The 26,550-nt window shown below is 41.6% G+C and overlaps 1 protein-coding gene across 39 annotated transcripts in view; it reads left to right on the top strand.

Annotated features, from left to right (window-relative positions):
* The window catches only part of KIAA1217 (KIAA1217 ortholog), an 820,709-nt gene that overhangs the window by 681,760 nt on the left and 112,399 nt on the right, over positions 1–26,550 (top strand). For all 39 annotated transcript variants that reach the window (XM_086334383.1, XM_086334410.1, XM_086334370.1 and 36 more), the window contains 2 exons: positions 13,851–14,049; positions 18,409–18,502. In XM_086334383.1, the coding sequence (XP_086190509.1) occupies positions 13,851–14,049; positions 18,409–18,502 (293 nt within the window). The remainder of the gene's footprint in view (positions 1–13,850; positions 14,050–18,408; positions 18,503–26,550) is intronic.

The raw sequence follows: 26,550 nt of genomic DNA, 5'->3' as shown, positions 1-26,550 counted from the left end.
AGATTAGTTGTTTGTCGGTTGCTTCATTTGCTATTATTTTCTCCCATTCTGAAGGCTGTCTTTTCACCTTGCTAATAGTTTCCTTTGATGTGCAGAAGCTTTTAAGTTTAATTAGGTCCCATTTGTTTATTTTTGCTTTTATTTCCAATATTCTGGGAGGTGGGTCATAGAGGATCCTGCTGTGATGTATGTCAGAGAGTGTTTTGCCTATGTTCTCCTCTAGGAGTTTTATAGTTTCTGGTCTTACGTTGAGATCTTTAATCCATTTCGAGTTTATTTTTGTATATGGTGTTAGAAAGTGTTCTAGTTTCATTCTTTTACAAGTGGTTAACCAGATTTCCCAGCACCACTTGTTAAAGAGATTGTCTTTAATCCATTGTATATTCTTGCCTCCTTTGTCAAAGATAAGGTGTCCATATGTGCGTGGATTTATCTCTGGGCTTTCTATTTTGTTCCATTGATCTATATTTCTGTCTTTGTGCCAGTACCATACTGTCTTGATAACTGTGGCTTTGTAGTAGAGCCTGAAGTCAGGTAGGTTGATTCCTCCAGTTCCATTTTTCTTTCTCAAGATCGCTTTGGCTATTCGAGGTTTTTTGTATTTCCATACAAATTGTGAAATTATTTGTTCTAGCTCTGTGAAGAATACTGTTGGTAGCTTGATAGGGATTGCATTGAATCAATAAATTGCTTTGGGTAGTATACTCATTTTCACTATATTGATTCTTCCAATCCACGAACATGGTATATTTCTCCATCTATTAGTGTCCTCTTTGATTTCTTTCACCAGTGTTTTATAGTTTTCTATATATAGGTCTTTAGTTTCTTTAGGTAGATATATTCCTAAGTATTTTATTCTTTTCGTTGCAATGGTGAATGGAATTGTTTCCTTAATTTCTCTGTTTTCTCATTATTAGTGTATAGGAATGCAAGGGATTTCTGTGTGTTGATTTTATATCCTGCAACTTTACTATAATCATTGATTAGTTCTAGTAATTTTCTGGTGGAGTCTTTAGGGTTTTCTATGTAGAGGATCATGTCATCTGCAAATAGTGAGAGTTTTACTTCTTCTTTTCCAATTTGGATTCCTTTTATTTCTTTTTCTGCTCTGATTGCTGTGGCCAAAACTTCCAAAACTATGTTGAATAGTAATGGTGAAAGTGGGCACCCTTGTCTTGTTCCTGACTTTAGAGGAAATGCTTTCAATTTTTCACCATTGAGGATAATGTTTGCTGTGGGTTTGTCATATATAGCTTTTATTATATTGAGGTATGTTCCTTCTATTCCTGCTTTCTGGAGAGTTTTTATCATAAATGGGTGTTGAATTTTGTCAAAGGCTTTCTCTGCATCTATTGAGATAATCATATGGTTTTTGTTTTTCAATTTGTTAATGTGGTGTATTACATTGATTGATTTGCGGATATTGAAGAATCCTTGCATCCCTGGGATAAAGCCCACTTGGTCATGGTGTATGATCTTTTTAATGTGTTGTTGGATTCTGATTGCTAGAATTTTGTTTAGGATTTTTGCATCTATATTCATCAGTGATATTGGCCTGTAGTTTTCTTTTTTTGTGGGATCTTTGTCAGGTTTTGGTATTAGGGTGATGGTGGCCTCATAGAATGAGTTTGGAAGTTTACCTTCCTCTGCAATTTTCTGGAAGAGTTTGAGCAGGATAGGTGTTAGCTCTTCTCTAAATTTTTGGTAGAATTCAGCTGTGAAGCCGTCTGGACCTGGGCTTTTGTTTGCTGAAAGATTTTTGATTACAGTTTCAATTTCCGTGCTTGTGATGGGTCTGTTAAGGTTTTCTATTTCTTCCTGGTCGAGTTTTGGAAAGTTGTACTTTTCTAAGAATTTGTCCATTTCTTCCTCGTTGTCCATTTTATTGGCATATAATTGTTGATAATAGTCTCTTATGATCCTTTGTATTTCTGTGTTGTCTGTTGTGATCTCTCCATTTTCGTTTCTAATTTTATTGATTTGATTTTTCTCCCTTTGTTTCTTGATGAGTCTGGCTAATGGTTTATCAATTTTATTTATCCTTTCAAAGAACCAGCTTTTGGCTTTGTTGATTTTTGCTATGGTCTCTTTTGTTTCTTTTGCATTTATTTCTGCTCTAATTTTTAAGATTTCTTTCCTTCTACTAACCCTGGGGTTCTTCATTTCTTCCTTTTCTAGTTGTTTGAGGTGTAGAGTTAGGTTATTTATTTGACTTTTTTCTTGTTTCTTGAGGTGTGCCTGTATTGCTATGAACTTTCCCCTTAGGACTGCTTTTACTGTGTCCCACAGGTTTTGGGTTGTTGTGTTTTCATTTTCATTCGTTTCTATGCAAATTTTGATTTCTTTTTTGATTTCTTCTGTGATTTGTTGGTTATTCAGCAGGGTGTTGTTCATCCTCCATATGTTGGAATTTTTAATAGTTTTTCTCCTGTAATTGAGATCTAATCTTACTGCATTGTGGTCAGAAAAGATGCTTGGAATGATTTCTATTTTTTTTGAATTTACCAAGGCTAGCTTTATGGCCCAGGATGTGATCTATCCTGGAGAAGGTTCCATGTGCGCTTGAGAAAAAGGTGAAATTCATTGTTTTGGGATGAAATGTCCTATAGATATCAATTAGGTCTAACTGGTCTATTGTATCGTTTAAAGTTTGTGTTTCCTTGTTAATTTTCTGTTTAGTTGATCTATCCATAGGTGTGAGTGGGGTATTAAAGTCTCCCACTATTATTGTGTTATTGTTAATTTCTCCTTTCATACTTGTTAGCATTTGTCTTACATACTGCGGCGCTCCCGTGTTGGGTGCATATATATTTATAATTGTTATATCTTCTTCTTGGATTGATCCTTTGATCATTATGTAGTGACCTTCTTTGTCTCTTTTCACAGCCTTTGTTTTAAAGTCTATTTTATCTGATATGAGTATTGCTACTCCTGCTTTCTTTTGGTCCCTATTTGCATGGAAAATCTTTTTCCAGCCCTTCACTTTTAGTCTGTATGTGTCCCCTGTTTTGAGGTGGGTCTCCTGTAGACAACATATGTAGGGGTCTTGTTTTTGTATCCATTCAGCCAGTCTTTGTCTTTTGGTTGGGGCATTCAACCCATTTACGTTTAAGGTAATTACTGATTACTCTTTGGTTCTATATCACTGAACTTCTGGAGCCACTTTTTAAATCAAAAGCCAAGGAAAACATCCATATTTCCATAACTGCATCCAGGTTTAAGCTCCTAGGTCAGATCTGGACGCTTTGTGGAAGAAGCCCTATTTAGATGTGTTAGATCTTGATTTTACCATATAACAAACTGATTTCGTCTTTAATTTTGGGGAGGGCTTCCCTGGTGGCTCAGAGGTTAAAGTGTCTGCCTCCAAAAAAAAGTATAGAAAATACAATAATGTAATAGATATTACCAAAATTAAACATATACATCTGTTCTCTTGAACTCTTTAAAGTTCTCTTTAATTCTTAGGTTAATGTATTTTTTAAAATTCTGAATGGATTTTAGATTTTTCTTAACATTTTTCTGACATTGTTAAGATTATTGTAGTTTCCCTTTGCTTATATATTATTGCAGGATACATTAGTACTAGATTTTCTAGTGTTAAACTATTTTTACATTCCTGAGATGAACTCTTCTTGGTCATGATGTATTTTTTTCGTACATTGCTAGATTCGCATTGCTGACATTTAATTAAGAGATTATATTTAAATTTGAAGTCTTCCCTTTTATGGCTTTCCTAATACCCAGGCGAATACTAGCCTTATAAAATGAGTTGGTCTGGCAAGGTTGAATTGAACCAGCAGTTCACCCTAAGTGTAAGAAAGAATCCAATTTCAGTTGTAGCATACTCACAGTTACAATGTTTATCACTGCATTTTCTTATAATAAGTCTTGCCTTAATTGTTGAGTAACCTTTAAGATTATTGACTCGGTTGCCATCACTGCAGGTTCTGTAGTGACTGCGCAGGGAACTTCCTAGTCAAGTTTCTAACTATCCACATAAGAAGGCAGTAAGATCCATTAGGAATCATTAGGATCGTGGCACCAGAAATCAGCGTCTTAGACATTCACATCTTTAACTCTGCTTGAATTCCAAAAGTTATCAACACATATTAGTGTTTTTTAGAGAAATGCTTAGAGATGCTCACTTCAATGCTATTATCATTTCTCTTGAGTCCCAACTGTGCCAATATGTCTGGAACAAAACCAAGTTAACGGGTTAAGTGCCAATGATGCCATTACTAATACTCCGTGTCAAGAACGGGTGCCTCCCAGAAGAATATCCGTCCAGTGACTGCTGTCACTCGGGTTGTTGGGCAAGACTCTATCATATTTAACTATAAATAAATGTGTGTGTGTGTGTGTGTGTGTGTGTGTGTGTGTGTGTATAGAGAGAGATACTTGGCTGCCTCAGGATCTTTGTGTGTGTGTGTGTATATATATAGAGAGAGATACTTGCCTGCCTCAGGATCTTTGTGTGTGTGTGTATATATAGAGAGAGAGATGCTTGCCTGCCTCGGGGTCTTTGATTTGAGGTATACAGCCTCTCTCTAGTCGTGGTGTGTAGTCTAGTTGCGGCATGTGGGCTTCATTTCTGGATCTTGATTCCCAGAACAGGGATCAAACCCAGGTACCCTGCCCTGGAAGGCGGATTCTTAACCACTGGACCATCAGGGAATTCCCTACAATATTTAACTTTTAAACATGGGTTGCTCCACAATTATGACTCTGTAAGTGATAGTCACTCAGTCGTGTCTGACTCTTTGCGACCTCATGAACGTCAGGCAGCAAGCCAGGGGCCGGAGTGAGGTACTCCGCCCGTGACAATGAACTATACAGTTAATGGAATTCTCCAGGCCAGAATACTAGAGTGGATAGCATTTCCCTTTTCCAGGGGATCTTCCAACCCAGGGATCGAACCCAGGTCTCCCACATTGCAGGCGGATTCTTTACCAGCTGAGCCACAAGGGAAGCCCCATGACTCTATAAAGCACAATCTAAATTAGGATTTCTCTTAAAATTGCTGTAGCAATTTTTCAGCCCCTCATTAAGACTCTCCAGAGGGTCTCCCATAGTTGCCTAGTGTAGAAGATAAATCAGTTAAAAGACTTAACAGAGTCTTGCCTTGGCTTTAAATACCACATGTCTGAAAGACATAAGAAAATATCTGATTGATGTCATCCACCTCAGATACCGCAGCAAAGATTTGGTCTTTACCTAAAGCAAAGTAAAATCTGAGAGTAAAGTTATTCCAGAAAAAAGGAGCATCCAGACTTTCCATGGAGAATAATTTTTCTGTTGTCATTCTCTTCTTCGCAAGACAATGCTTGCCATCTTGCTTTGTCCCCTACTTGAAAAGCTATTCCCTAGGAAGAGGCGTGGCAACATGAGTCCTCTCAGGATGTGAAACGTTTCGGACATCAGGGGGCATGCTAGCGTTTTTCAAGGAACACATGTAGCCTGGTCTTCAAATTGCTACTGTGTCTGAAACAAAATGTCAGCTGGTGTCAGATCTGAATTGTTAAGGTCTAAATAACTGGGTCATTTTATGGAACCACTATGTGGGTTAGAACACAGGGCGTGACCCTTGGTTTACCATTGTACCTCCCAGTCTGGGCGTGGTGCCGAGCACAAAATAGGGGCTGCTGGTGTCTTGAATGAATGAAGCCATTTCTGCAGGTCCTTCCAAGCTACATTTCAGTGCATTACACTTCTTGTTGTTCTTTTTATTTCCACTTTTTTTTCTCTTGATAACTGATTTTTTTTTTTTTTTTTTTTTAAGTTTTTGGCCATACTTTGCAGCATGTGGGATCTTATTCCCCAACCAGGGATAGAACCCATGCCTCCTGCAGTGCAAGCATGGAGACTTAACTACTGTACTGCCAGGGAAGTCCCTGCACTTCTGTTTTTAAATCAGAGGCCTCTTAAATTCAGTCTCTTAAGGGTATGCCACGACATTAACTACCCTGGAATCTTTTGCTTATTTTAAATACCAATGTCTTCCCCATTTCAGATACCAATTTACATTCTGCCAGCTCCACTGAAAGTTTAATATGTTCCCCTCATGTGGCCCATCTCTTCTGTCTTGAAAAATTACCTAATTAACTGAGTAGGAACCCTAATTGGCCAGTCTCTTTAGATCTGTGGTAGTTACTTTTTAAGATGATCAAATCAAAGCATTCTAATTGAGAAAATGTAAAAAATATAGAAAATCTTGATGAAGAGGACATCACCCATGAACTTAACCACCCAAAGACAGCCTCTCTGGACATTCATCAAATAGGTAGACTTAACCATGAACCTGGGGAAACCAAGGTTCAGGCCCCTATAAATCAGTAATTTACAGTCATAGTGATTTTTTGCTTCTAACGTTGTATCTTATTCTTAAGGAGTCGAAATTGTCATAAGCTTCGGGCCCCACAAAACTTGAGTCCATCACCGCCATTAGGTGATTAATTGATTTTTTTAAAATCTGGTTCCTTTCTGTTTCATAATACACCTTTTTTTCTCATTGCCATTTTCACTCAGAATTCCTTTTAATAACAGTGTAGTGTTACAGTGAGTGGATGTGTAGTAGATGAATTGATTTATTAAGTGAATCCTGAATCCTCTAATGTTGGAATCCACTCCCCTCCCACCCCTGCCCCGTTATTCTTATAAACGATGCTTTATTGAGCATCCTGGTAAACACATCTTTGTGCATAACATGTAGAAGTGGCTCAAACCATATTTATATTTGGGGGGCTCTTGATGCATACTGACAGATAGCTCTTTGGAGAAGTAGCATCAACTTACTTTCCCAACAGTGGTATGTGAGAAAACTCGCTTTCTCATCTCCTGTCAGCGATATTTATTGTATTGTGAAAACCTTTGCTGGGACTTCCATGATGGTCCAGTGGTTACGTATCCACCTTGCAGTGCAGGGGACACAGGTTTGAAACCAGGTCGGAGAACTAAGATCCCACATGCCTCAGGGCAACTAAACCTGTGCTACAACTGCTGAGGCCAACCGCAGCAGCTAGAGAGGCTGCCTGCAGCAAAGAGAGATCCCACTTGATGCAGCTAAGACCCAAAGTAGCCAAACTAAATTTTTGCTAATTTCATGAGGCTATCTTTACTTTAATAATCATATTTTTTCTTATTAAACTGAAAACTGTTAGTTTTCCACCAGAAAGTACTCTTAACAGCTCTTTTTATTTTTAAGGCATTAGCCATTTGCTATTCTTACAGTGCACGTGTTGATTTGCCTAGTCTTAAGTTGAATTTGAAGAAACTGAGGAATTTAGGTCATTTGGAATTGTCACCATCATCTGGCTGTGAAAAATGCTATTTAGGGGAGATTGTAGAAGGCATTCCAGAAGGCAGGCACACATCAAATTAGGTTGGCCACGTTACAGGGAGAATTCAATTCATTTCAACTAAAAGATGTTTGAGCAGCTACTATACACCTAATATTTTACTATATATTACCCTCTGATGAATACAGCTAATTGTAATGCAGAATTAAAAGTCATGCTTGCAATTTCAGTAAGACGTATTTGAGAAAAATTCTTAAATCGTTAATGGAAAAGTGCTGGAGGAGTGTTTGGGAAAGTGACTCAGAGGTAGAGTGTGTGCCAAGCAAAGAAGTGGTGAGAAAGTCCTCCAAGCGGACGGCCCAGTGTGGAGAGTGGGCGTGCTTGATAAAGTCACAGAGCAGCAGACTGTCCAACACAACTGTGATGCCCTAGGAATGGAGCATCATTTGGGGTTAATGGGTAAGAAGAGGAGGTTGAGGTCTCTTTTAGTTGGTTTGGGGTGCTGTGACAAATTACCCAAGACAGAGTATCTTAAACAACAATGTATTTTCCACTGTTGCAGAGACTGGGAAGTTCAAGGTCAGTGTCTGGGGAGGACCCACTTCCTCGTTTGCAGATTGCTATAATCTCACTGTATTCCCACAAACCAGAGATAGAAAAGAAGCTCTCCCATGTCCCTTCTTCTAAGGGTGCTATTCCCATGACGGGGTGTGGGGGGTGGCACCCTCATGACCTAGTCATCTCCCAGAGGCACCACCTCCACATACCATCACAGTAAGAATTAAGATTTTAACATGCATTTTGGAGGAACACAAATACTCAGTTCATAGCGAGGTCACACGGTGCAAACCCTTACATCCTATATGAAGATAAAGAACACTTTAGAAGCTATCCCAAACTCTGGAACGGATTCTGAGATTCAGAAGATTATGGCAGTGTGTGACACCACGTGACCTGCCAAGTGCATTTCATTTTTTACAACATGTCACCAAAAGCTGTTGGTGACAAATGGACTTTCCCTTTGTAGAGCCGTTGAGATGGAAGAACCCTTGAGGCTTCTCAGAAGGTCCACAGATACTGTGGGGTTCCTTTCAGCACTCCTGCTTTAGGGCTCTGGGCCTTCCTCCACTCCCCCTAGCACGTGGATTATTTCTAACCACGTGTCATCATTTACTTTGGTTGATTTCAAAATAGGAATCTTTTTTCCAAGCTGCCCCCATCATGCTTCCACATCTTCCAGCAGATGGTCAGGCTAAAAGTGTGAGGACAGCTAAGATGGTCCAAAGAGGACAGTTGGAGGAGATGGATGTAGCTTAATGCAAAATTTCAGAGGCTGTGTGCTTCCAGAGAGGGATCGTGGCTTCTGTGGCTTGACCAAATGGGATATATAAGCTAGTTAAGCCATTATACTACCTGTAACTTGAGGCGAGCTACCTGGACCTTCTGAACTTCCTTTTCCCTTCCTGTGAAATGGGGGCATCACACCAATCTCCTCAGAGATGCTGATTCCATGAAATTACACGGGTACTGTTTCTGACACAGAGCAGACATCCTATAAATAAATGTATTTCCCCGGTCCTCTTTTCTTCTTCATAAAAAGGGAACTTCTCATCCAAAGTCCTTCAGACTTCCTCTAAATCTGGAGCAGCCAGCCCTCACTCAGAGCGAGGGCAGAATGCCAGGGCGTGCTGAATCCCACCACCATGCCAACAAAACGCCACCATAGATTAAGAGAGTTCCTTCTTAGATTAAGCGTTTCTAAATACCTTTCCTGAACTGAGAAGGCAGGCTGAACCAAGTGTAAAAAGACTGCTGTCCTCTGTTCATAAAGGCATCTTTTCCATCTTCTCCAGATTTTCATGATCTGTAACTGGACTTGTGTACCCAGCTGGCAGCCGCACTAGCCAGACCCTGAGGTAACCATAGTTCAGGCCCAATTTTTTTTTTTTTTCTTTTCCCTCAGAGCAGCCTGCAAATTCTATTTCAAGCACACACACGTACAGAATGCAGATGTGGGAATGAAAACCAGGCTCTTCTGGGGGGAATGAGGCTGTGATATCTGACTGTAGGGAGGCCACAAGTGGTCCTTGAACAGGGGCCCCGCCCAGGCATGGTTGAGGCCCAGACCTCAAACGTGGTTCTGGCCTTCGGATATGACATTAGCAATCACATGGAGAGTCACCGCATCTCCTGTTTGGGACAGAGACGTTGCACAATCCATGGTCAGACAGGCTTGAAAGGGTTTTTCTGTACTCTGCAAAATGTGTAGCAGTGTGGAAGTTCTGGAAAACTAACTCCTTGAAGAAGCTGAGGATCAAAACAATGATGGAGAAGAGAAAGTGAGCTGCTTATGCTTGTGTGAAAGGACTACTCTGATCAAGGAGATGGACGCTTCAGAATGTGGTTCTCGTGCGTGTCCAAATCAGGAACAAGATTCCTACATCATGCAGCCAAAGCTCTTACAGCCCGAACAGATCCCAAAATGAACATTCCTTTTGGATGACCAATATTAATAAACCATTCATTCATTCAACAAATACATATTAAGAACCTACTCCATCACAAGTTGTATCACAGGTCCTAAGGATACCAAGGCAAACAACAACAACAAAAAACATCTTAAAAGGAATCCCTGGGACTTCCCAGGTGGTTCAGTGGTTAAGGCTCTGTGCTTCCAATGCAGGGGGCCCAAGTTCAATCCCTGGTTGGGGAACTAACATCCCACATGCTGCCCAGCTTGACCAACAAAACCCCCAAAACCTGTTTTTAAAAACGCAATTAAAAAAAAATCCCTGGTGGGAATTCCCTGGTGGTCCAGTGGTTGGGACTCTGCACTTTCATTGCTGAGGATGCAGATTCAATCCTTGGTCATGGAGCTAAGATCTTGTAAGTTGTGCAGAACGGCCAATAAGTAAACAAATAAAAAGAAGACCAGAGGAATTATTTTTTTAAAAATCCCTAGTTTCATGAAGCTTCTATTTTATTAAAAAAAAAAAAAAATCCTGGACTTCCCTGCTAGTACATTGAAGAAAACTCCACCTGCCAGTGCCGGGTACACGGGTTCCATTCCTGGTCTGGAAAGATCCCACACGCCACGGAGCAACTAAGCTCGTGTGCCTCAGTTACTGAACCTCGTGTGCTTAGAGCCCATGCTTCAAAACTAGAGAAGCCACTGTAATGAGAAGCCTACCTACCTCAACTAAAGAGTAGCCCCCACTCGCCTCAACCAGAGAAACCTCAGGCACAGCAATGAAGACCCAGCACAGCCAAAAATTAACAACAAAAAAATCCCCAGCCCCATGAAGCTTCCATTTTGACAATAAAAACTAGTAATTGTGAATATATGGATTAGAGTAAATAGTGAAAAACTCTCAGGAACAGAAATGAAACGGGAGTTGCAGGTATGAAATATGAGGCAGAAAGGGTGCTGAAATTTTGGAGTAGGTGGTGAGGGAAGGCATGGCTGGGAAGCTGACTTGAATGAAAGACCTGATTAATGGTTTGGATAAATATAGACCTAGATAGAAAATATTTCTCCCGGATTTTCGAGACCATTTCTCCATTGTCTTTGGTTTCTGGGCTGCTGTTGAGAAAGCGAATGCCCTTCTGACTCCTGCTTCTTCCTTTGTGACTTTGCTTCCCGCCCCCTGGGAACTTGTAGGAACCTCTGTTTTTCCCCTGCCATCTGGAATGTCTCAGTGCCAAGCCTGATTGCCTTTAGCATTTCACGAACCTTTTTTTTTTTTGGCCATACCTTGCAGCATACAGAATCTTAGTTCCTTGACCAGGAATCGAACCCATGCCCCTCTTTATCAGAAGCTCCGAGTCTTAACCACAGGACCACCGGGGAAGTCCCTCCCTCATGAACCTGTTCAGTCTCCAACCTCATGTGTTCAGTTTGGGGAGACAAAAAAAATTCTTACAATACCTTTGAAAAACTGCTCTGTATTTTTGACCTCCTTACCCAAGTCCCCATTATTAGGAATTGAGAGGCTCTGAGGTAATTCCCTCTTTTTTTTTTTTTATTGGTTCTCACCCTTTTCCCATCCCTTAGTCTTTTTTGGTGCCCTTTTTGAGATTTCGTCAACTTTTTCTTCTCCACTGAATTTGTCGTTTCTGTTCTCATGGTTCCCAGAGCTCGCTCTTGCTCTCCAAATGTTCCCCCTTTCTCAGACTGTCTCATTGCTTCTAAGTTTCTGTTTTCTGTTTGTTTCTAACATGAAAGAGGCTTTATGAAATGTCTGGTAATTCTTGCTGGTCTGTTCATGCATAAGCAAAGCATGGTTGTACTCACTGGAAGCTCTTGTATGTGGCTTGGGCTGCTTCGTGATGGGATGACCAGACAGAATCAGAATTTTACCCTCAAAACTCTGTTGGTCTCCTCTCAGAGGACAGTCAGCTTTCCTCCAGGGCTTCCTCCAGTTTCCTGACAGAGATGTCAGCCCTTTGCCATTATTCTGGCAGAGGGGACCTCACACACCTTCCCCTAAGTCTGATGAGCCAGAATCTAGTCCACTGGCTCCTCCTCTTTTCAGTTTCTGCTGTGGATTTGTGGAGTTGCTTGGCTGAATGGGATGGAAAGGTGATGGGGAAACTTGTTGCTGTTGTAGTATAGTCGCTAAGTTGTGTCCGACTCTTTGCAACCCTGTGGACTATAGCCCGCCAGACTCTTCTGTCCATGGAATTTCCCAGGCAAGAATACTGGAGTGGGTCGCCATTTCCTTCTCCAGGGGATCTTCCTGACTCAGGGATCAAACCCGCGTCTCTTGCATTAGCAGGAGGATTCTTTACTGCTAAGCCACCAGGAGAGCCGCCCAGGGAAAGTATGCTGAACCATTAAAAAATTTCAGTCAGCCCTCATGCTTTCCAGGCACTCTGCATTCCTGCCTTCAGGAGGATCTGGTGCCTCATTTCCTGAGCTCCTCCAAGCCCTGCAATTAAGCAGAATTCTGTGCCTGAAGACCTAGGTGTCAGCTTTCCATGGTCCGCTATTGTTTCCTCTCTCACCCCCTTAATTCTTTGATTTATGCTTTTTTAGTTCTTCATTGTCATCTGAATGGAATGTCAGAAGGAGATAGAAATAAATCAGTTGCATGAGCTGTTGTATTTAACTACAAGTCATAGTCTATTTTCTTTTGAGTCTCTCCTGCCAACGACTACGCCAGTGGTACTGGGAGAGGGCCTCAGTAGATTCTCACAGGAAATGGGATTCAAATTCAACATCGGGATCTTCCAACCCCCGCCTCAAGTCACCTGTCTCTGAATAACAAGCGACCCTAAACATAATGATGGAAAACAACCACAATTATGTATTTGCTCGTGATTCTGCCATTTGGGCAGGCTTTCCAGGGAGGGTCTTGTTTCTGTTGCACGTCGGCTGGCACGGCTCTCCTGAGGCCCAGGGTTCCCCCCTCAAGTTGGCGCACCCACATAACTGGCTGGTGGTCCTGGCTGGAGAATGGTGCCTGGTGGGGGGCATCAGTCAGGGCTTCCAGTTTTTTCTTCATGTGGCCTCCCAGCGTGGCTCGGTTGGACTCCACAGAAGTGTGGTTCTGAGAGGATGCAGACAAGACCATGCTCACCAAGAAGACAAGCTCCCACATGCAAACATGTGTCGAGCCTCTGTTTTGCATCACACTTGCTGGCGTCTCATTGGCCAAAGCGAGTCACGTGGCCAAACCTAGCCTCCAGGAGGAGGGGACCACGCCCCACAGGGGCATGATGGCTGGGAGGCATGGTTCACAGGAGCCACATGCCCCCTGGAACTCTAAGATGCTACCACCTGTGCTTGTGTTGGTATAACTGATGTTTTTCCATTTTCTTTCTGATACATTAGGACACCAGACTCATGTAGATATTTTCTTTTGGTAGAAACATTCAATATGTAGTACAGCCCCAGAAATACTGTAGCATTTCCACTTCAAGCACATTTCTGGATGGACTGTAAAGACTTAAACTAGGGACTCCCTTGGTGGTCCAGGGATTAAGACTTCACCTTTCTATGCAGGGGGTGTGGGTTTGATCCGTGGTCTGGAAGCTAAGATCCCACATGCCTGGAGGACAAAAAAACAACACATAAAACAGAAGTAATATTGTAACAAATTCAATCAAGACTTTAAAATAGGTCCACTTCAAAATAAATCTTAAAAAGACTTTATGTCACTGGCCTGTTGCTATCATGATTGTGTCCCTCGTTAAAGACTTGGGGGAAAAAATTCACCCAATGGGGTCAGATTCCTAAATACACCTTTCAAGGGAATTAAATATTGTGTTTTGCTTTAGGCTACCAAAGGTTAGCTTCTTGTCCTTTGGTTTTTAATATAGTTAAAAAGGAGCCTCTGTAACACCTGCCTTGACTCTAAAGAATAAGGTATTTACATCATAACCAGAGAGTGTGTTTCTTGAAAATTCCAAGGTCACGTCTCTTGAGACATGCTTTTTTGCAAGCGCATCTGGCACATTCCTGCCTGCGGTCGGATGGAAGTGGCTTAGCTTGTGCTGTGTGTCTTGTGAGTCTTGAGCTGTGGCTGATAACTGTGTCCATCTTGTGTGCAGGGGTTCTTTATCTCCAGTACGGAGATGAAACCAAGCAGCTCAGGATGCCGAACGAGATTACAAGTGCAGACACAATCCGTGCTCTCTTCGTAAGTGCCTTTCCACAGCAGCTCACCATGAAAATGCTGGAGTCGCCCAGTGTCGCCATTTACATCAAAGACGAAAGCAGAAATGTCTATTACGAACTGAATGATGTCAGGTAAGCAGTGATGTCATATGTGTCCACCATCTCACACTGACAATTGCTACCAAGTCTCCATCTCTCTGTGTCCCAGTGGAGACAGCACGGCTGTTGTCTTAATGAGCAGGTTTACCTTATCCAGGTGTGAATCCACTATCTGGTTTTCTAGAATTCATTGACAAAGTTTGGTTTACAGAGGTGAAGACAGACTTCTCCCACACAGATCTTTGCAGGTTACATCTGAAAAGAATAGAAAAACTGAGCCAGTCCACTGTTTATCTTAAGCGTTAGGGAAGCCATGGCCCAGGAAGATCATATGAGTAGTAGAAGGTTATACCTACAGGTGGAACTTAACCAACTCCTTTTCAAGGGCTCTTGTTCTCATAGACGGAGGCTGTGGATATTTTAGGTAAGGATCCCACTGGGCCATAAATTACATGAATGAGTTAGAATAAAAGCAGTGGACACAATGCTGTTGTTCACAAGAAAGGAGGCCAAGAAGCAGTCTCCTTTGCCTGTTTTTTAAATAGTTGGCCTTTGCTAAAAGATCTCACTTTCCATGTGGGCTTTCTCCAGGGCTCCTAGTGTAATAGTGACAAGTGAAAGTGTTAGTCTGTCAGTCATGCCCAGCTCTTTGTGAGCCCCATGGACTCTGGACCACCAGGCTCCTCTGTCCGTGGAATTTTCCAGGCATGAATACTGGAATGGGTAGCCATTCTCTTCTCCAGGAGATCTTCCCAAACCCAGGGATCGAACCTGGGTCTCTTGCATTGCAGGCAGATTCTTTACCATCTGAGCCACCAGAGAAGTCCACTCCTAATATAATAAGATGTACTTTAAAAGGAGGCTAAAGGGATTCCTACTGTGGCCAGTGGCACGGAAAGGGAAGCACTTTATCAATGCCAATAATTATGTCATGAAAAGAAGGGACCGTCTGAGCCCTTCTTGCCAAACAAGCCTGAGAAACAGGACTGAAATCAACCCAAACGAGCTGTTGCTAGTATACCGTTAAACATTTTAGAGCTGAGAAAAAGATTGAGTGATTCATCCAGCCCTTTCATTTGATGGGACCAGAAACTCAGATGCTTAAGAGTTAAGACTTATTCAAGATCATGCAGCCAATTAATGTCTAAGCCCAGCCCCAAACCTGACTGTCCACATTCTTGATCAGAAATTGTTTATTCCCTCAGAATGTTCTCCTCTTAACTCATCTGGGCCCCAAGTCGGTTTCTCTGGGTCCCTTCCCTGTGGGGATAGCAGACTGCCCTGTTTCTTCATCATGGAATTAATAAGAAACTACTTTTTAAAAATATGCCTATGGTGCATAATAAATTTCTAACAGTGATCAGAAAAGACATATTTAGGCTTGTACAAAGGTGTGTGAGTAATTTAGAGCTTTCAACGTTTGACACATGCCCCTAAGGTATAAGTGTTATGTCTGTTGCCCAGCTTTTCTGTTTTTTAAAACATGTTTAAATATTCATGGGTATCAGGAAATTCATGTTTGTTTTTTGACATAAATTATTAATCAAGCTGCCATCAAAAAATATCCTTAATGTACAAAGCATGAACTTAACCATGAAGTAATCACACAATATTTAGACAGTATATTTGCAGTGTATACTCCAGTATACTGAAGTTCCAATACTTTGGCCACCTGATGCAAAGAACTGATCGTTGGAAAAGACCCTGATGCTGGGAAAGATTGAAGGCGGGAGGAGAAGGGGACGACACAGGGTGGGATGGTTGGATGGCATCACTGACTCGGTGATGGTTGGATGGCATCACCGACTCAATGGACGTGAGTTTGAGTAAGCTCTGGGAGTTGATGGTGGACAGGGAAGCCTGGCGTGCTGCAGTCCATGGGGTCACAAAGAGTTGGACACGACTGAGTGACTGAACTGAACTGATACTTGCAATGAGATAATCTAATGTAGTTGTTTTTTTTTTTTTTTTTTTAACATGGGTGTGCTGCTTTAAAACCATATTCTTGAATTTTTGCAGTTTGAGAAATTGAGGGGAAGGGTAATAATAAGCACACATGAAACTACACAAAGCCACTTTTGATTGTGGAGTTCAAGGCTGATGAAATTATTGTAAACAGTTGGACCCCACTGTCTTGCAGCTCATGCAAGAATTTTTATAGTACGAGTCATGATTTCCTAGAGATGAGTTTCTTTCCCAAGCCTCAAAGTATGACTACTAAGACTTTCTTTTCACATTCTTTGGGGGTATTGTGATGTAGTCACAAAAAGAGAAATGGGAGGGAAGACAAAGAGGAAAAGGTCCCCTAAAACTTCCAAACTGAAATGGTCCTTCTTGATATAAATTCAGTTGATAAAGCAGCACTTGAAAGAAGTGATCACTTTAAATGTTAATAATTTCAGTTTGTTTCTATCTGCAAAAGTGATGTTCTCATTGATTCTTAGGCTGCAGTACTGATAGCCTGACTTAAAAAAAATCTCATTGAAAATGTGTAAGGGGAACATCATTGGTTTATAAATTTGTCTATAATTTTACTTTTCAGAGTTTTGATTTACATATGCAAATGGATCTAAAAATATTTAAGTGGACCTAAAAATATTTAAATGTCTTTATTTGGTGATGAATGTACTATTTAGGCAAGATGTATGTCCTTTGAAAGAATTATTATTCTTTGCTTTTTTTGCATAAAATCCCTCCAGTATATTTTATTTGAATGGTAGAATAAATTTTCACCATCAGGATTAAATAGAACCTTGCCTGCCCCCTCTCCCAGCAAGGAAAAAAAAAACGTAGCGCGTAGATTTTACCTGAAGATACTGGCTTTAATATTCTAAACCCAGAGACAAATTTCATTCACGCCCAGTATTTTTGAAGTGAGGGTATATTTGTTAAACATTTGGAGCTTTCATCATGGTGTTGAGTTGTCCATATTTTCCTTGGGGAAATGCTACCGAGAGTTTAGGTTGAAATTCTGTGTTGTAAATGTTGCCATGGCAAACGCAAGCTGGGCCTTTTCTGTTGGTTCATCTTGGATGAACATGTTTCTAAATTAATCATAAACCAACCTCCTGTGTTTTAAATACCTTCAGAACCACATGAAGTTGTTTTTTTTTTTTTCCCCCTGGCTTAAGTAAGGTTTTCAGTTTCTTCACATCGTCACTTGGGACTTTGACCCCCCCATCCACAGGATGAGTTCCTGCACTGAATCCCCACACCCTTTCCCTCTGCGAACTCTTCCCTTCCTAGTCACTCAGTCTTTTCTAGTAACAAGGACCACACGCCTCCCCTTAAGCAGACTTTTAAGGAGTTGCTTGAAATGTGGAGCGACAGTACAAGCTGGGGCTAGTCACTGCTTCAAAGCAAACACTGACAGATATTTGACGGAAGGAAGACTAGTCCAAGGATCCTCCAGTTCATTGAAAACAAAAACACAAGCCAATCATCCCAGTGATTGCGATCGGCCCACAATACGTGTGGCTGCACCTGGAGGAAAGGAATGTGTCTTCCTGCACCAGATTCCCTGAGCTCACCGTGCCAACCCTGGCAGGCATCACAGTGTAGACAGGGCTGAGTATGCCTGGGGGGGCTTTTTCTGCTGATGAAAACTGAAGATGGAGGGCAAAGGATGTCGTAGATATTCAGAAGCCCCTAAATAATTTTGAGGTAGGCTGTTAGTGAGGTGTGGTTCTGTCCTTCGCTGCAGTCTGACTGACTCTAGAGTTTCTAAATGTTGGATTCCAAGGGAGAGACAAACCAGTGGGAGAATTTACCCACTGCTTTTTCTGGAATTCAACTTTATGTAGAACAGTATTTTTTTTTTAATCCATTATGGAAGGAAAAAAAATCATAAAGATACTAGTTTTGATCTTTGTGGTACTTTTTCTCTGGATTGCAAATACTTTTTCTTTCCCTGGCTATAGGTGTTTGGAGGAAAAAAGCATTTTTTGTTTGCATCCATTCATGAGATAAGCAGAAAACCAGGTGTCTGGGCAAAGTAAACAATTAAATATTTAAATATTAACCAAGTCCCTTTGAACAGATTGTAAATACGTGAACTTTATTATTTCATGAAGTGTTAGCTTTCCTTGCTCAGAATCTTGAAAGAAGGTTTATGCTACCCGATATTTATGGGTGGAGAGCTACGGAGAAAGAGTAATACTTTCCTGAGGAATAGGGGGAAAAAAGGAAAGAAAAGCTGAAGTCATTTTTCTCCTTTGCCTTATTTGTCTTTGCCTGTTTTTACGGTAAAAGAACTTTTTGTCTGGTTGATTGCACACAACGGCTGGATTGTCTGTAGATATCTTTCACCTGATTCTTATGAGCAGATGAGAAGGAAATGGCCACAAGAAGCCTCCTTTCGTCTGCCATAGCTATCGATGTTTTTGATTCCAGGAACATTCAGGACAGATCCCTTCTCAAAGTGTACAACAAGGATCCTGCCCACGCATTCAACCACACGCCGAAAACTGTGAACGGAGAGATGAGGGTGAGTGTTTCTGTTCTATTTTTACTTTAATTCTATGGGTCGAGCCATCATCCCTCCTCTGGCATGTGGTCCTGCTGTGATCACACTGAAACACCAGGTATGGGGGGTTCTTAACTGCTCTTCTTCTTGTCTAGTGACATTGTTTGTTGGTAGAGAAATCAGATTCCCTCATTATTTGGAGTAAGAGAATTGAGACAGGGCTTGACACATCCTAATTCATCTCTAAGCATGGAAGTTAGTTATGTCCTCACTCTAAAGGGGTCCTGAAGATCTGTATGTGAAAGGGTTCTTGGTCTGTAATAAATTGACTGACTCGGAGGATCTCTTGCTATTTTTTTTCCTCCATTTAAAGCAAAACTGACAGCAAAACCTGTGCACAACTGCATGTAGAATCTATTAATATCTTTCTGTCAGCTATTCCAAGTCCCAGCATTCTAATTATTGAATAAATTCTTCACTTTCTAATTCAGGACTGTTTGCTGTTACAACAGCAAATAGTGTTAAATATTATCAAATGTCACCTGCATGGTGTTGAGGGCCAAGAACAAAAATCTGCATGTTTGGTGAGCTAAAATTCTCTAGATTTAGAGCATTGTAGAAGATTATGCAAATATTCAGAGCACACAGGCATGTTTTGAAGAATAAAGCTCAGGGAACCTGAAAAGGCAGATTGTAAAATCGCACTAATGCAAGTCCATTTGAATGGGATTGCGTTTCTCACAGTAATGCTGGTGCTACCTTCCTCTGCAGTAAAAATGAGCAGGAAAAAAAGATTCGCTTCTCCAGATGCACCTCCACCGCCACCCCCCCCCCCCGCCCGCAAATTTAGAACATGCCTCGACATTTTCTATCATCCTTTCTAACAGTTAGCACTGGATGCTGGAGTTTACCTAGAAAAAAAAGTAAATGATTAGGTTTTATTGCCAAAGAAACCCAGGCACTGCCTGTCCTAGAATTGCAGGAGGTTTCTTGAAGGACTCTGCTTCCTGACAGTGAGTATTAGTTTGTGTTTTGCTGCTGTACCAAATTATTACATATTCCCGGGCTTAATATGACACAGATTTACTGTCTTACAATTCTAGAAGTCAGAAGTCCAATATGACGTCGGTGAACTAATAAAATTAAGGGATCGTTGGCATTCCTTTCCAGAAACTCCTATTTTTCCCAGCTCCTGGAGGCCACCCCATTCCTTGGCTTGCAGCCTTCTTCATCTTTAAAGCCACGCAAGTAATGTCTTTCTGACCTGGCTTCCCTCATCACACCCCAACCCTCCCTCTTCCACTGTTAAGGACACTTAACACTGTGATTACACTGGGTCCAGTTCTCCTTATGTAAGAGTCAGCTGACCGGGCACCTTCATCCCCTTTCTCATGTAGTCACAGGTTCTGGAGACTTGGATGGAGATATCTTTGTTCTGCCCACCACACAGGGTCTGTGAGTTGAGGACCAAGAGGTCAGGAGGTGCAATAGAAAGTGCTGGGAGAATCTCCACGTGGTTCTGGACTGCAAGCTGAGTGATGACATTGTAAGATCGGAGCCTACACACTTTTTGAGGAAGAGGCCTCTTGTGTTCTCCACGGCTGCTTTTTTTATGTCAGAAATGACATGTGATTTGAAGGGGAGGCTGAGCTGCTACTGCAGAAAAGCTTGGATTTGGAAGCTTATTTTTAGTCAGTTACACTTTCCATGTAAACCAGCTCCACATGAAGACAGATGGAGTCATGCTCATCACGAAGTATGCGCCGAATACGATGCTTCTCTTTGCTTTTCATGACCTCATTCATCTCTTGCTAAAGCAACATTCTTAAGAGTCTTTGCTCCTTGGAGATCCTTATTTTTTGATATGTCTAGCCTTCAGACTAGAGTTTCATGGTGTTCGGAGTTGTGTTTTTGTTACACAGAGCCCACACAGGGGCCCTAGAATTGCCTCTGAAAATCTTGTTTATGGCTGGGGAGGACACCTGTTTTTAACTCTTAAGCAGATGTGGAACCTCCATAAGGACCAGCAGTAAAGCATGGAGAAAATCAAATGTTAACCATCTGGACGGAGCCTATGAGGATTCAGAACTTTGACTCTGGGTTTCAGTGGTGTTGCTCTATTTTTACTTTTAGATGAGACCCTTGTGGTCACTTTCCAAGTTGCCCACAGCCTACTTTAGACAGTGCTGTTCTCTGGGAGAGAGTCAAACTGTTCTCCCTGGAGGAGAAGAAACAAATGTTCACCATCTAACCCACAGAAAAAGCATTCAGGTTTCAATGAAGACAGCTTAGAAATGAGACAGAGAACATAGTTTTAAAACCAACTCAGCAAAGAAGGGGTGGACAGAGTTCAACAAGCTGGTTCTCATCCAGTGGACTCTCAAAAAAATTCTGTACAGAAAAATTTTCAGTTTTCTCTTTTGTGTCAAAATGGATTTTTAAAATGTATAGTCTCATGGAATAATTGATCAGCAAATATAACAACATTCTTTCATTTGTCATTGTTATTATTTGGTGAGTCATAAACTGGTATTAATGAAAAGCCATTTTTAAATATTAAGACTTAAAAAAATTCTTATATTTCTGGAATAAACCACACTTGATCACACACACACAAAAAGCAAAACCCAACTTGGTGTCATGTCTGCAGTTTGCAGCTTGGCCCCTTTTCATGAATTCCAGGAGCTAAAAGACCTGGAATCCCTTCAGCCTCACCTTTTGGCTCTGGGGGTTGGAATTCTCTCTCCTGATGAAGGTGGATGCCATCAAAGGGAAGGAAGCTTTGTTGAGCCCTGCCAGGAACACAGCTGCATAAGCCCACTGCTCGTGGTAAAAACGAGAAATAGAGAACAGAGCAAGGATCAACGGCTCTAGACTAAACCAAGGGGAGGAGTCTGTTGATAACTGCTCACCTGAGTTGGTTAAACGCAGTCCTGTATCTGAGGTTGTTGGTCCATCGCCAGTTTCCCAAGGCAACCTGAGCCAGTCTCCCAGCTACCCACTTGTCACAATATGCCTGTGTGACTCGGAAAACATTGGTGGGGACCAAGGTCATGGACCTCAGAGCATGTGTGGAATAGATGCTTAGTGGGAAAGACACGTGCTATGTTTTTCATTGAGCATCTAGCTGAGCATGTTTACAATTGATTTATCTTTTTAATTGAGTATAGTTGACATACAATATTGTGTTAATTTCAGGTGTACAGCCAGGTGATTCAGTTACTCTTTCAGATTATATTCCACTGTAGGCTATCATAAGATACTGAATATGGGGCTTCCCTGGTGGCTCAGACGGTAAAGAGCCTGCCTGCAATGTGGGAGACCTGGTTTAATCCCTGGGGCGGGAAGATCCCCTGGAGAAGGAAATAGCAACCCACTTCAGTACTCTTGCCTAGAAAAATCCTATGGACAGAGGAGTCTGATGGACTATAGTCCATGGGTCACAAAGAGTTGGACATGACTGAGCAACTAACAACAAATAACTCAATATATTAAAAAAAAAGATATTGAATATAGTTCTCTGTGCTATACAGCATAAATCCTTATTGAATATCTACTTTATGTATAATAGTTTGTATCTGTTAATCCCATACTCCTCTAATTTGTCCCTCCCTCTCTCTCCCCTTTGGTAACCATATGTTTTTCGTTTTTCCTATGTCTGTGAGCCTGTTTCTGTTTTGTATATAGATTCATTTGTGCTATTTTTAGATTCCATGTATCAGTGATATCATATAACATTTGTCTTTCTCTTGACTTCACTAAGTAGAATATTCTCTAGGTCCATCCACGTTGCTACAAATGAGAATATTTTGTACTTTTTACGGATGAGTATTTCATGATGTGTGTGTGTGTGTATGTACTTATGTGTATATATACACACATACCTACACAGTTATATATGCTGTGTGCTGAGTCATTTCAGTCGTGTCCAACTCTTTGTGACCCTATGGACCATAGCCTGCCAGGCTCCTCGGTCCTTGGGATTCTCCAGGCAACAATACTGGAGTGGATTTCTATGCCCTCCTCCAAGGGATCTTCCCGGCCCAGGGATCCAATCCACATCTCTTACGTTTCCTGCATTGGCAGGTGGATTTTTTACCACTAGTGCCACCTGAGAAGCCCTTCATCTTCTTAAGCCAGTCATGTTTTAATGGGCACTTAGGTTGCAAACACCCTCTTCCAACAACACAAGAGATGACTCTACACATGGACATCACCAGATGGTCAATACTGAAATCAGATTTATTATATTCTTTGCAGCTGAAGATGGAGAAGCTCTATACAGTCAACAAAAACAAGACCAGGAGCTGACTGTGGCTCAGATCATGAACTCCTTATTGCCAAATTCATACATAAATTGAACAAAGTAGGGAAAACCACTAGTCCATTCAGGTATGACCTAAATCAAATCCCTTATGATTATACAGTGGAAGTGAGAGATAGATTCAAGGGATTAGATCTGATAGACAGAGTGCCTGAAGAACTATGGATGGAGGTTTATGACATTGTACAGGAGGTAGTGATCAAGACCTTCCCCAAGAAAAAGAAATGCAAAAAGGCAAAATGGTTGTCTGATGAGGCCTTACAAATAGCTGAGAAAAGAAGAGAAGCTAAAGGTAAAGGAGAAAAAGAAAGATATACCCATTTGAATGCAGAGTTCCACAGAATAGCAAGAAGAGATAAGAAAGACTTCCTCAGTGATCAATGAAAAGAAAAAGAGGAAAACAATGGAATGGGAAAGATTAGCGATGTCTTCAAGAAAATTAGAGATACCAAGGGAACATTTCATGGAAAGATGAGTGCAATAAAGGACAGAAATGGTATGGACCTAACAGAAGCAGAAGATATTAAGAAGATGTGGCAAGAATATACAGAAGAGCTATACAAAAAAGGTCTTCATGACCTAGATAACCACGATGGTGTGATCACTCACCTAGAGCCAGACATCCTGGAATGTGAAGTCAAGTGGGCTGTAGGAAGCATCACTACAAACAAAGCTAGTGGAGGTGATGGAATTCCAGTTGAGCTATTTCAAATCCTAAAAGATGATGCTGTGAAAGTGTTGCACTCAATATGTGAGCAAATCTGGAAAACTCAGCAGTGGCCACAGGACTGGAAAAGATCAGTTTTTGTTCCAATCCCAAAGAAGGGCAATGCCAAAGAATGCTCAAAGTACCACACAATTGCAGTCATCTCACATGCTAGCAAAGTAATGCTCAAAATTCTCAAAGCCAGGCTTCAATAGTACGTGAACCGTGAACTTCCAGATGTTCAAGCTGGATTTCGAAAAGGCAGAGGAACCAAAGATCAAATTGCCAACATCCGCTGGATCATTGAAAAAGCAAGAGAGTTCCAGAAGAACATCTACATTTACTTTATTGACTATGCCAAAGCCTTTGACTGTGTGGATCACAACAAACTGGAAAATTCTTCAAGAGATGGGAATACCAGACCACCTGACCTGCCTCTTGAGAAAGCTGTATGCAGATCAAGAAACAACAGTTTGAACTGGACATGGAACAACAGACTGGTTCCAAATTGGGAAAGGAGTACGTCAAGGCTGTATATTGCCACCCTGTTTATTTAACTTATATGCAGAGTACATCATGAGAAATGCTGGACTGGATGAAGCACAAGCTGTAATCAAGATTGCCAGGAGAAATATCAATAACCTCAGATATGCAGATGACCTCACCCTTATGGCAGAAAGTGAAGAAGAACTAAAGGGCCTCTTGATGAAAGTGAAAGAGGAGAGTAAAAAAGTTGCCTTAAAACTCAACATTCAGAAAACTAAGATCATGGCATCTGGTCCCATCACTTCATGGCAAATAGATGGGGAAACAATGGAAACGGTGAGAGGCTTTATTTTTGGGGGCTCCAAAATCACTGCAGATGGTGACTGCTACCATGAAATTAAAAGATGCTTGCTCCTTGAAAGAAAAGCTATGACCAACTTAGACAGCATATTAAAAAGCAGAGACATTACTTTGCCAACAAAGGTCCGTCTAGTCAAAGCTATGGTTTTTTCAGTAGTCGTGTATGGATATGAGAGTTGGACTACAAAGAAAGCTGAGCGCCAAAGAATTGACGCTTTTGAACTGTGGTGTTGGAGAATACTCTTTAGAGTCCCTTGGACTGCAAGGAGATCCAACCAGTCCATCCTAAAGGAGATCAGTCCTAAATATTCATTGGAAGGACTGATGCTGAAGCTGAAACTCCAATACTTTGGCCACCTGATGTGAAGAACTGACTCATTTGTAAAGACCCTGATGCTGGGAAAGATTGAAGGTGGGAGGAAAAGGGTACGACAGAGGATGAGATGGTTGAATGGCATCACTGATTCAATGGCCATGAGTTTGAGTAGGCTCTGGGGGTTGGCGATGGACCGGGAAGCCTGGCGTGCTACAATCCATGGGGTCACAAAGATTCGGACACAACAGCGACTGAACGGAACGGAACTAGGTTGCTTCCATATCTTGGCTATTGTGAACAGTGCTGCTGTGAACAATGGGATGCATGTATCTTTTCAATTTAGAGTTTTCTTTTCTTCCAGAACTGAGCGTTTTTGAAGCAATCTATCCAGGGAGACTCATGGTTCTCTGCTAGAACTGAGCATCTCCTGATTCTTTACACATGGGTGCAAATCACCCTGATCTAAATGAATTGCCTGGCTTTTGTTTCATCACATTAGATAATAGCTTTGATAATTCAATTCCTAAGGGGCTGAGCTCATCACATGGAATGGGCCCTTTTGCTAAAATTACATATGTACTCACAAGTTTGTAATTCACACATGTACAACTCAGAAGATGAGATATCCCATTCCACAGCTCTCAGAGGGTACCAGGGACTTCCCATTCACTGAACCTAGTGGGTTTTTTTCCCCAGTTTTCAGGCTTTTCCACTTTCTTCTAAATTACGTGTTTATTGGCTGTATTGGGTCTTAGTTGCGGTGTATGGGATCTCGTTCCCTGACCAGGGTTCTAACCCTGGCCCCCTGAATTGGGTGTGAGGAGTCCTAGGCACTGGACTATAGGGAAGTCCCTTTTTCACCTTCATGTGTGCTTTGAGATTACTTACTGAGGTTCTTTGCTGCGATCAGTCAGTTCTCTGCTTTCTCTATGAGCTGAATTTTTACTCGCGTATTAAACAGTTTCCACATTTGCATAGAGAACACATTCCCCAGTATTGGCTCTGCAGCTTAAATAACTTTCGAATGCCCAAATCAGTCACTGCCCCCCAGACCTCTTCTGTCTGAGCCCTGCATTTGACAGTGATGGATGGTCTCCTTAGAAACCTTGGTTTCCATTATACTGCCATCTCTGAATCCCTTGCATACATGCAGACATACCCCAGCCTTCTTCACTAACTCTTCTTTTTTCTCTAGTCCTCTACCTGGTCTGCAGGGCCTTTAGCCAGGCTTTATGAGTGTGTGTGTGTGTGTGTGTTTTAATTTGCTCTTTTTCTTTCATCTGTACCTTTCCACTTGTCATTTTTGTGTTACTGCTGATTTAACCATTAGGTCAGTGTAGACGACCCTTGAAACTGTCCTAGCTCTGCTGTTTCTCTAGAGTGCAAGACCAGTGTTCAGCTTCCAAGCAGTTGTCTCCGTATGGATATTCTTCCAATGTTTCTAGTGTATCCTGTCGAAGAAGAAAACAATAAACCCTGGTCTTTCTTTCCACCACCAGCCTCCTCCTGCTTGTTGTCCTGTGTTTGTGAATGAAGGCGTGACTGCTGACGGTGTGTCTAGGAGTGCGGTGCCTGTGTGTTTAAATGAGAGGGAGAGAAATGATTTTAAAAGTTGAGTTGTCAGTGAGTCTTCAGTGACCTAACTCCTGTTTTTCACGGCATCCCGCCGTCCTCAGAGCCCGTCCATCTCGCTCTGCAGGGCCTCTTACGCACCACCCTGCAGCCCTGGCCTGCACCGTGACTCTCACAGGAGCCAACGTTTTTGCGCCTTTGACGAAGCATGTTCATGGGTGATTTCATTTAAATCCTCAAGACACCGTTTTGAGGCAGGTATTGGTACAAGCCCTTGTATTTATAGCTCAGAAAACAGTTTCTTA

This window comes from Bos grunniens, chromosome 13, assembly GCF_055505025.1.
Source record: "Bos grunniens cultivar Pamir isolate PY7600 chromosome 13, Bosgru_T2T1.0, whole genome shotgun sequence".
Lineage (NCBI taxonomy): Eukaryota > Metazoa > Chordata > Mammalia > Artiodactyla > Bovidae > Bos > Bos grunniens.
Note: the sequence above shows the minus strand (reverse complement) of the source record. Positions and strands in the feature narration are given on the sequence as shown.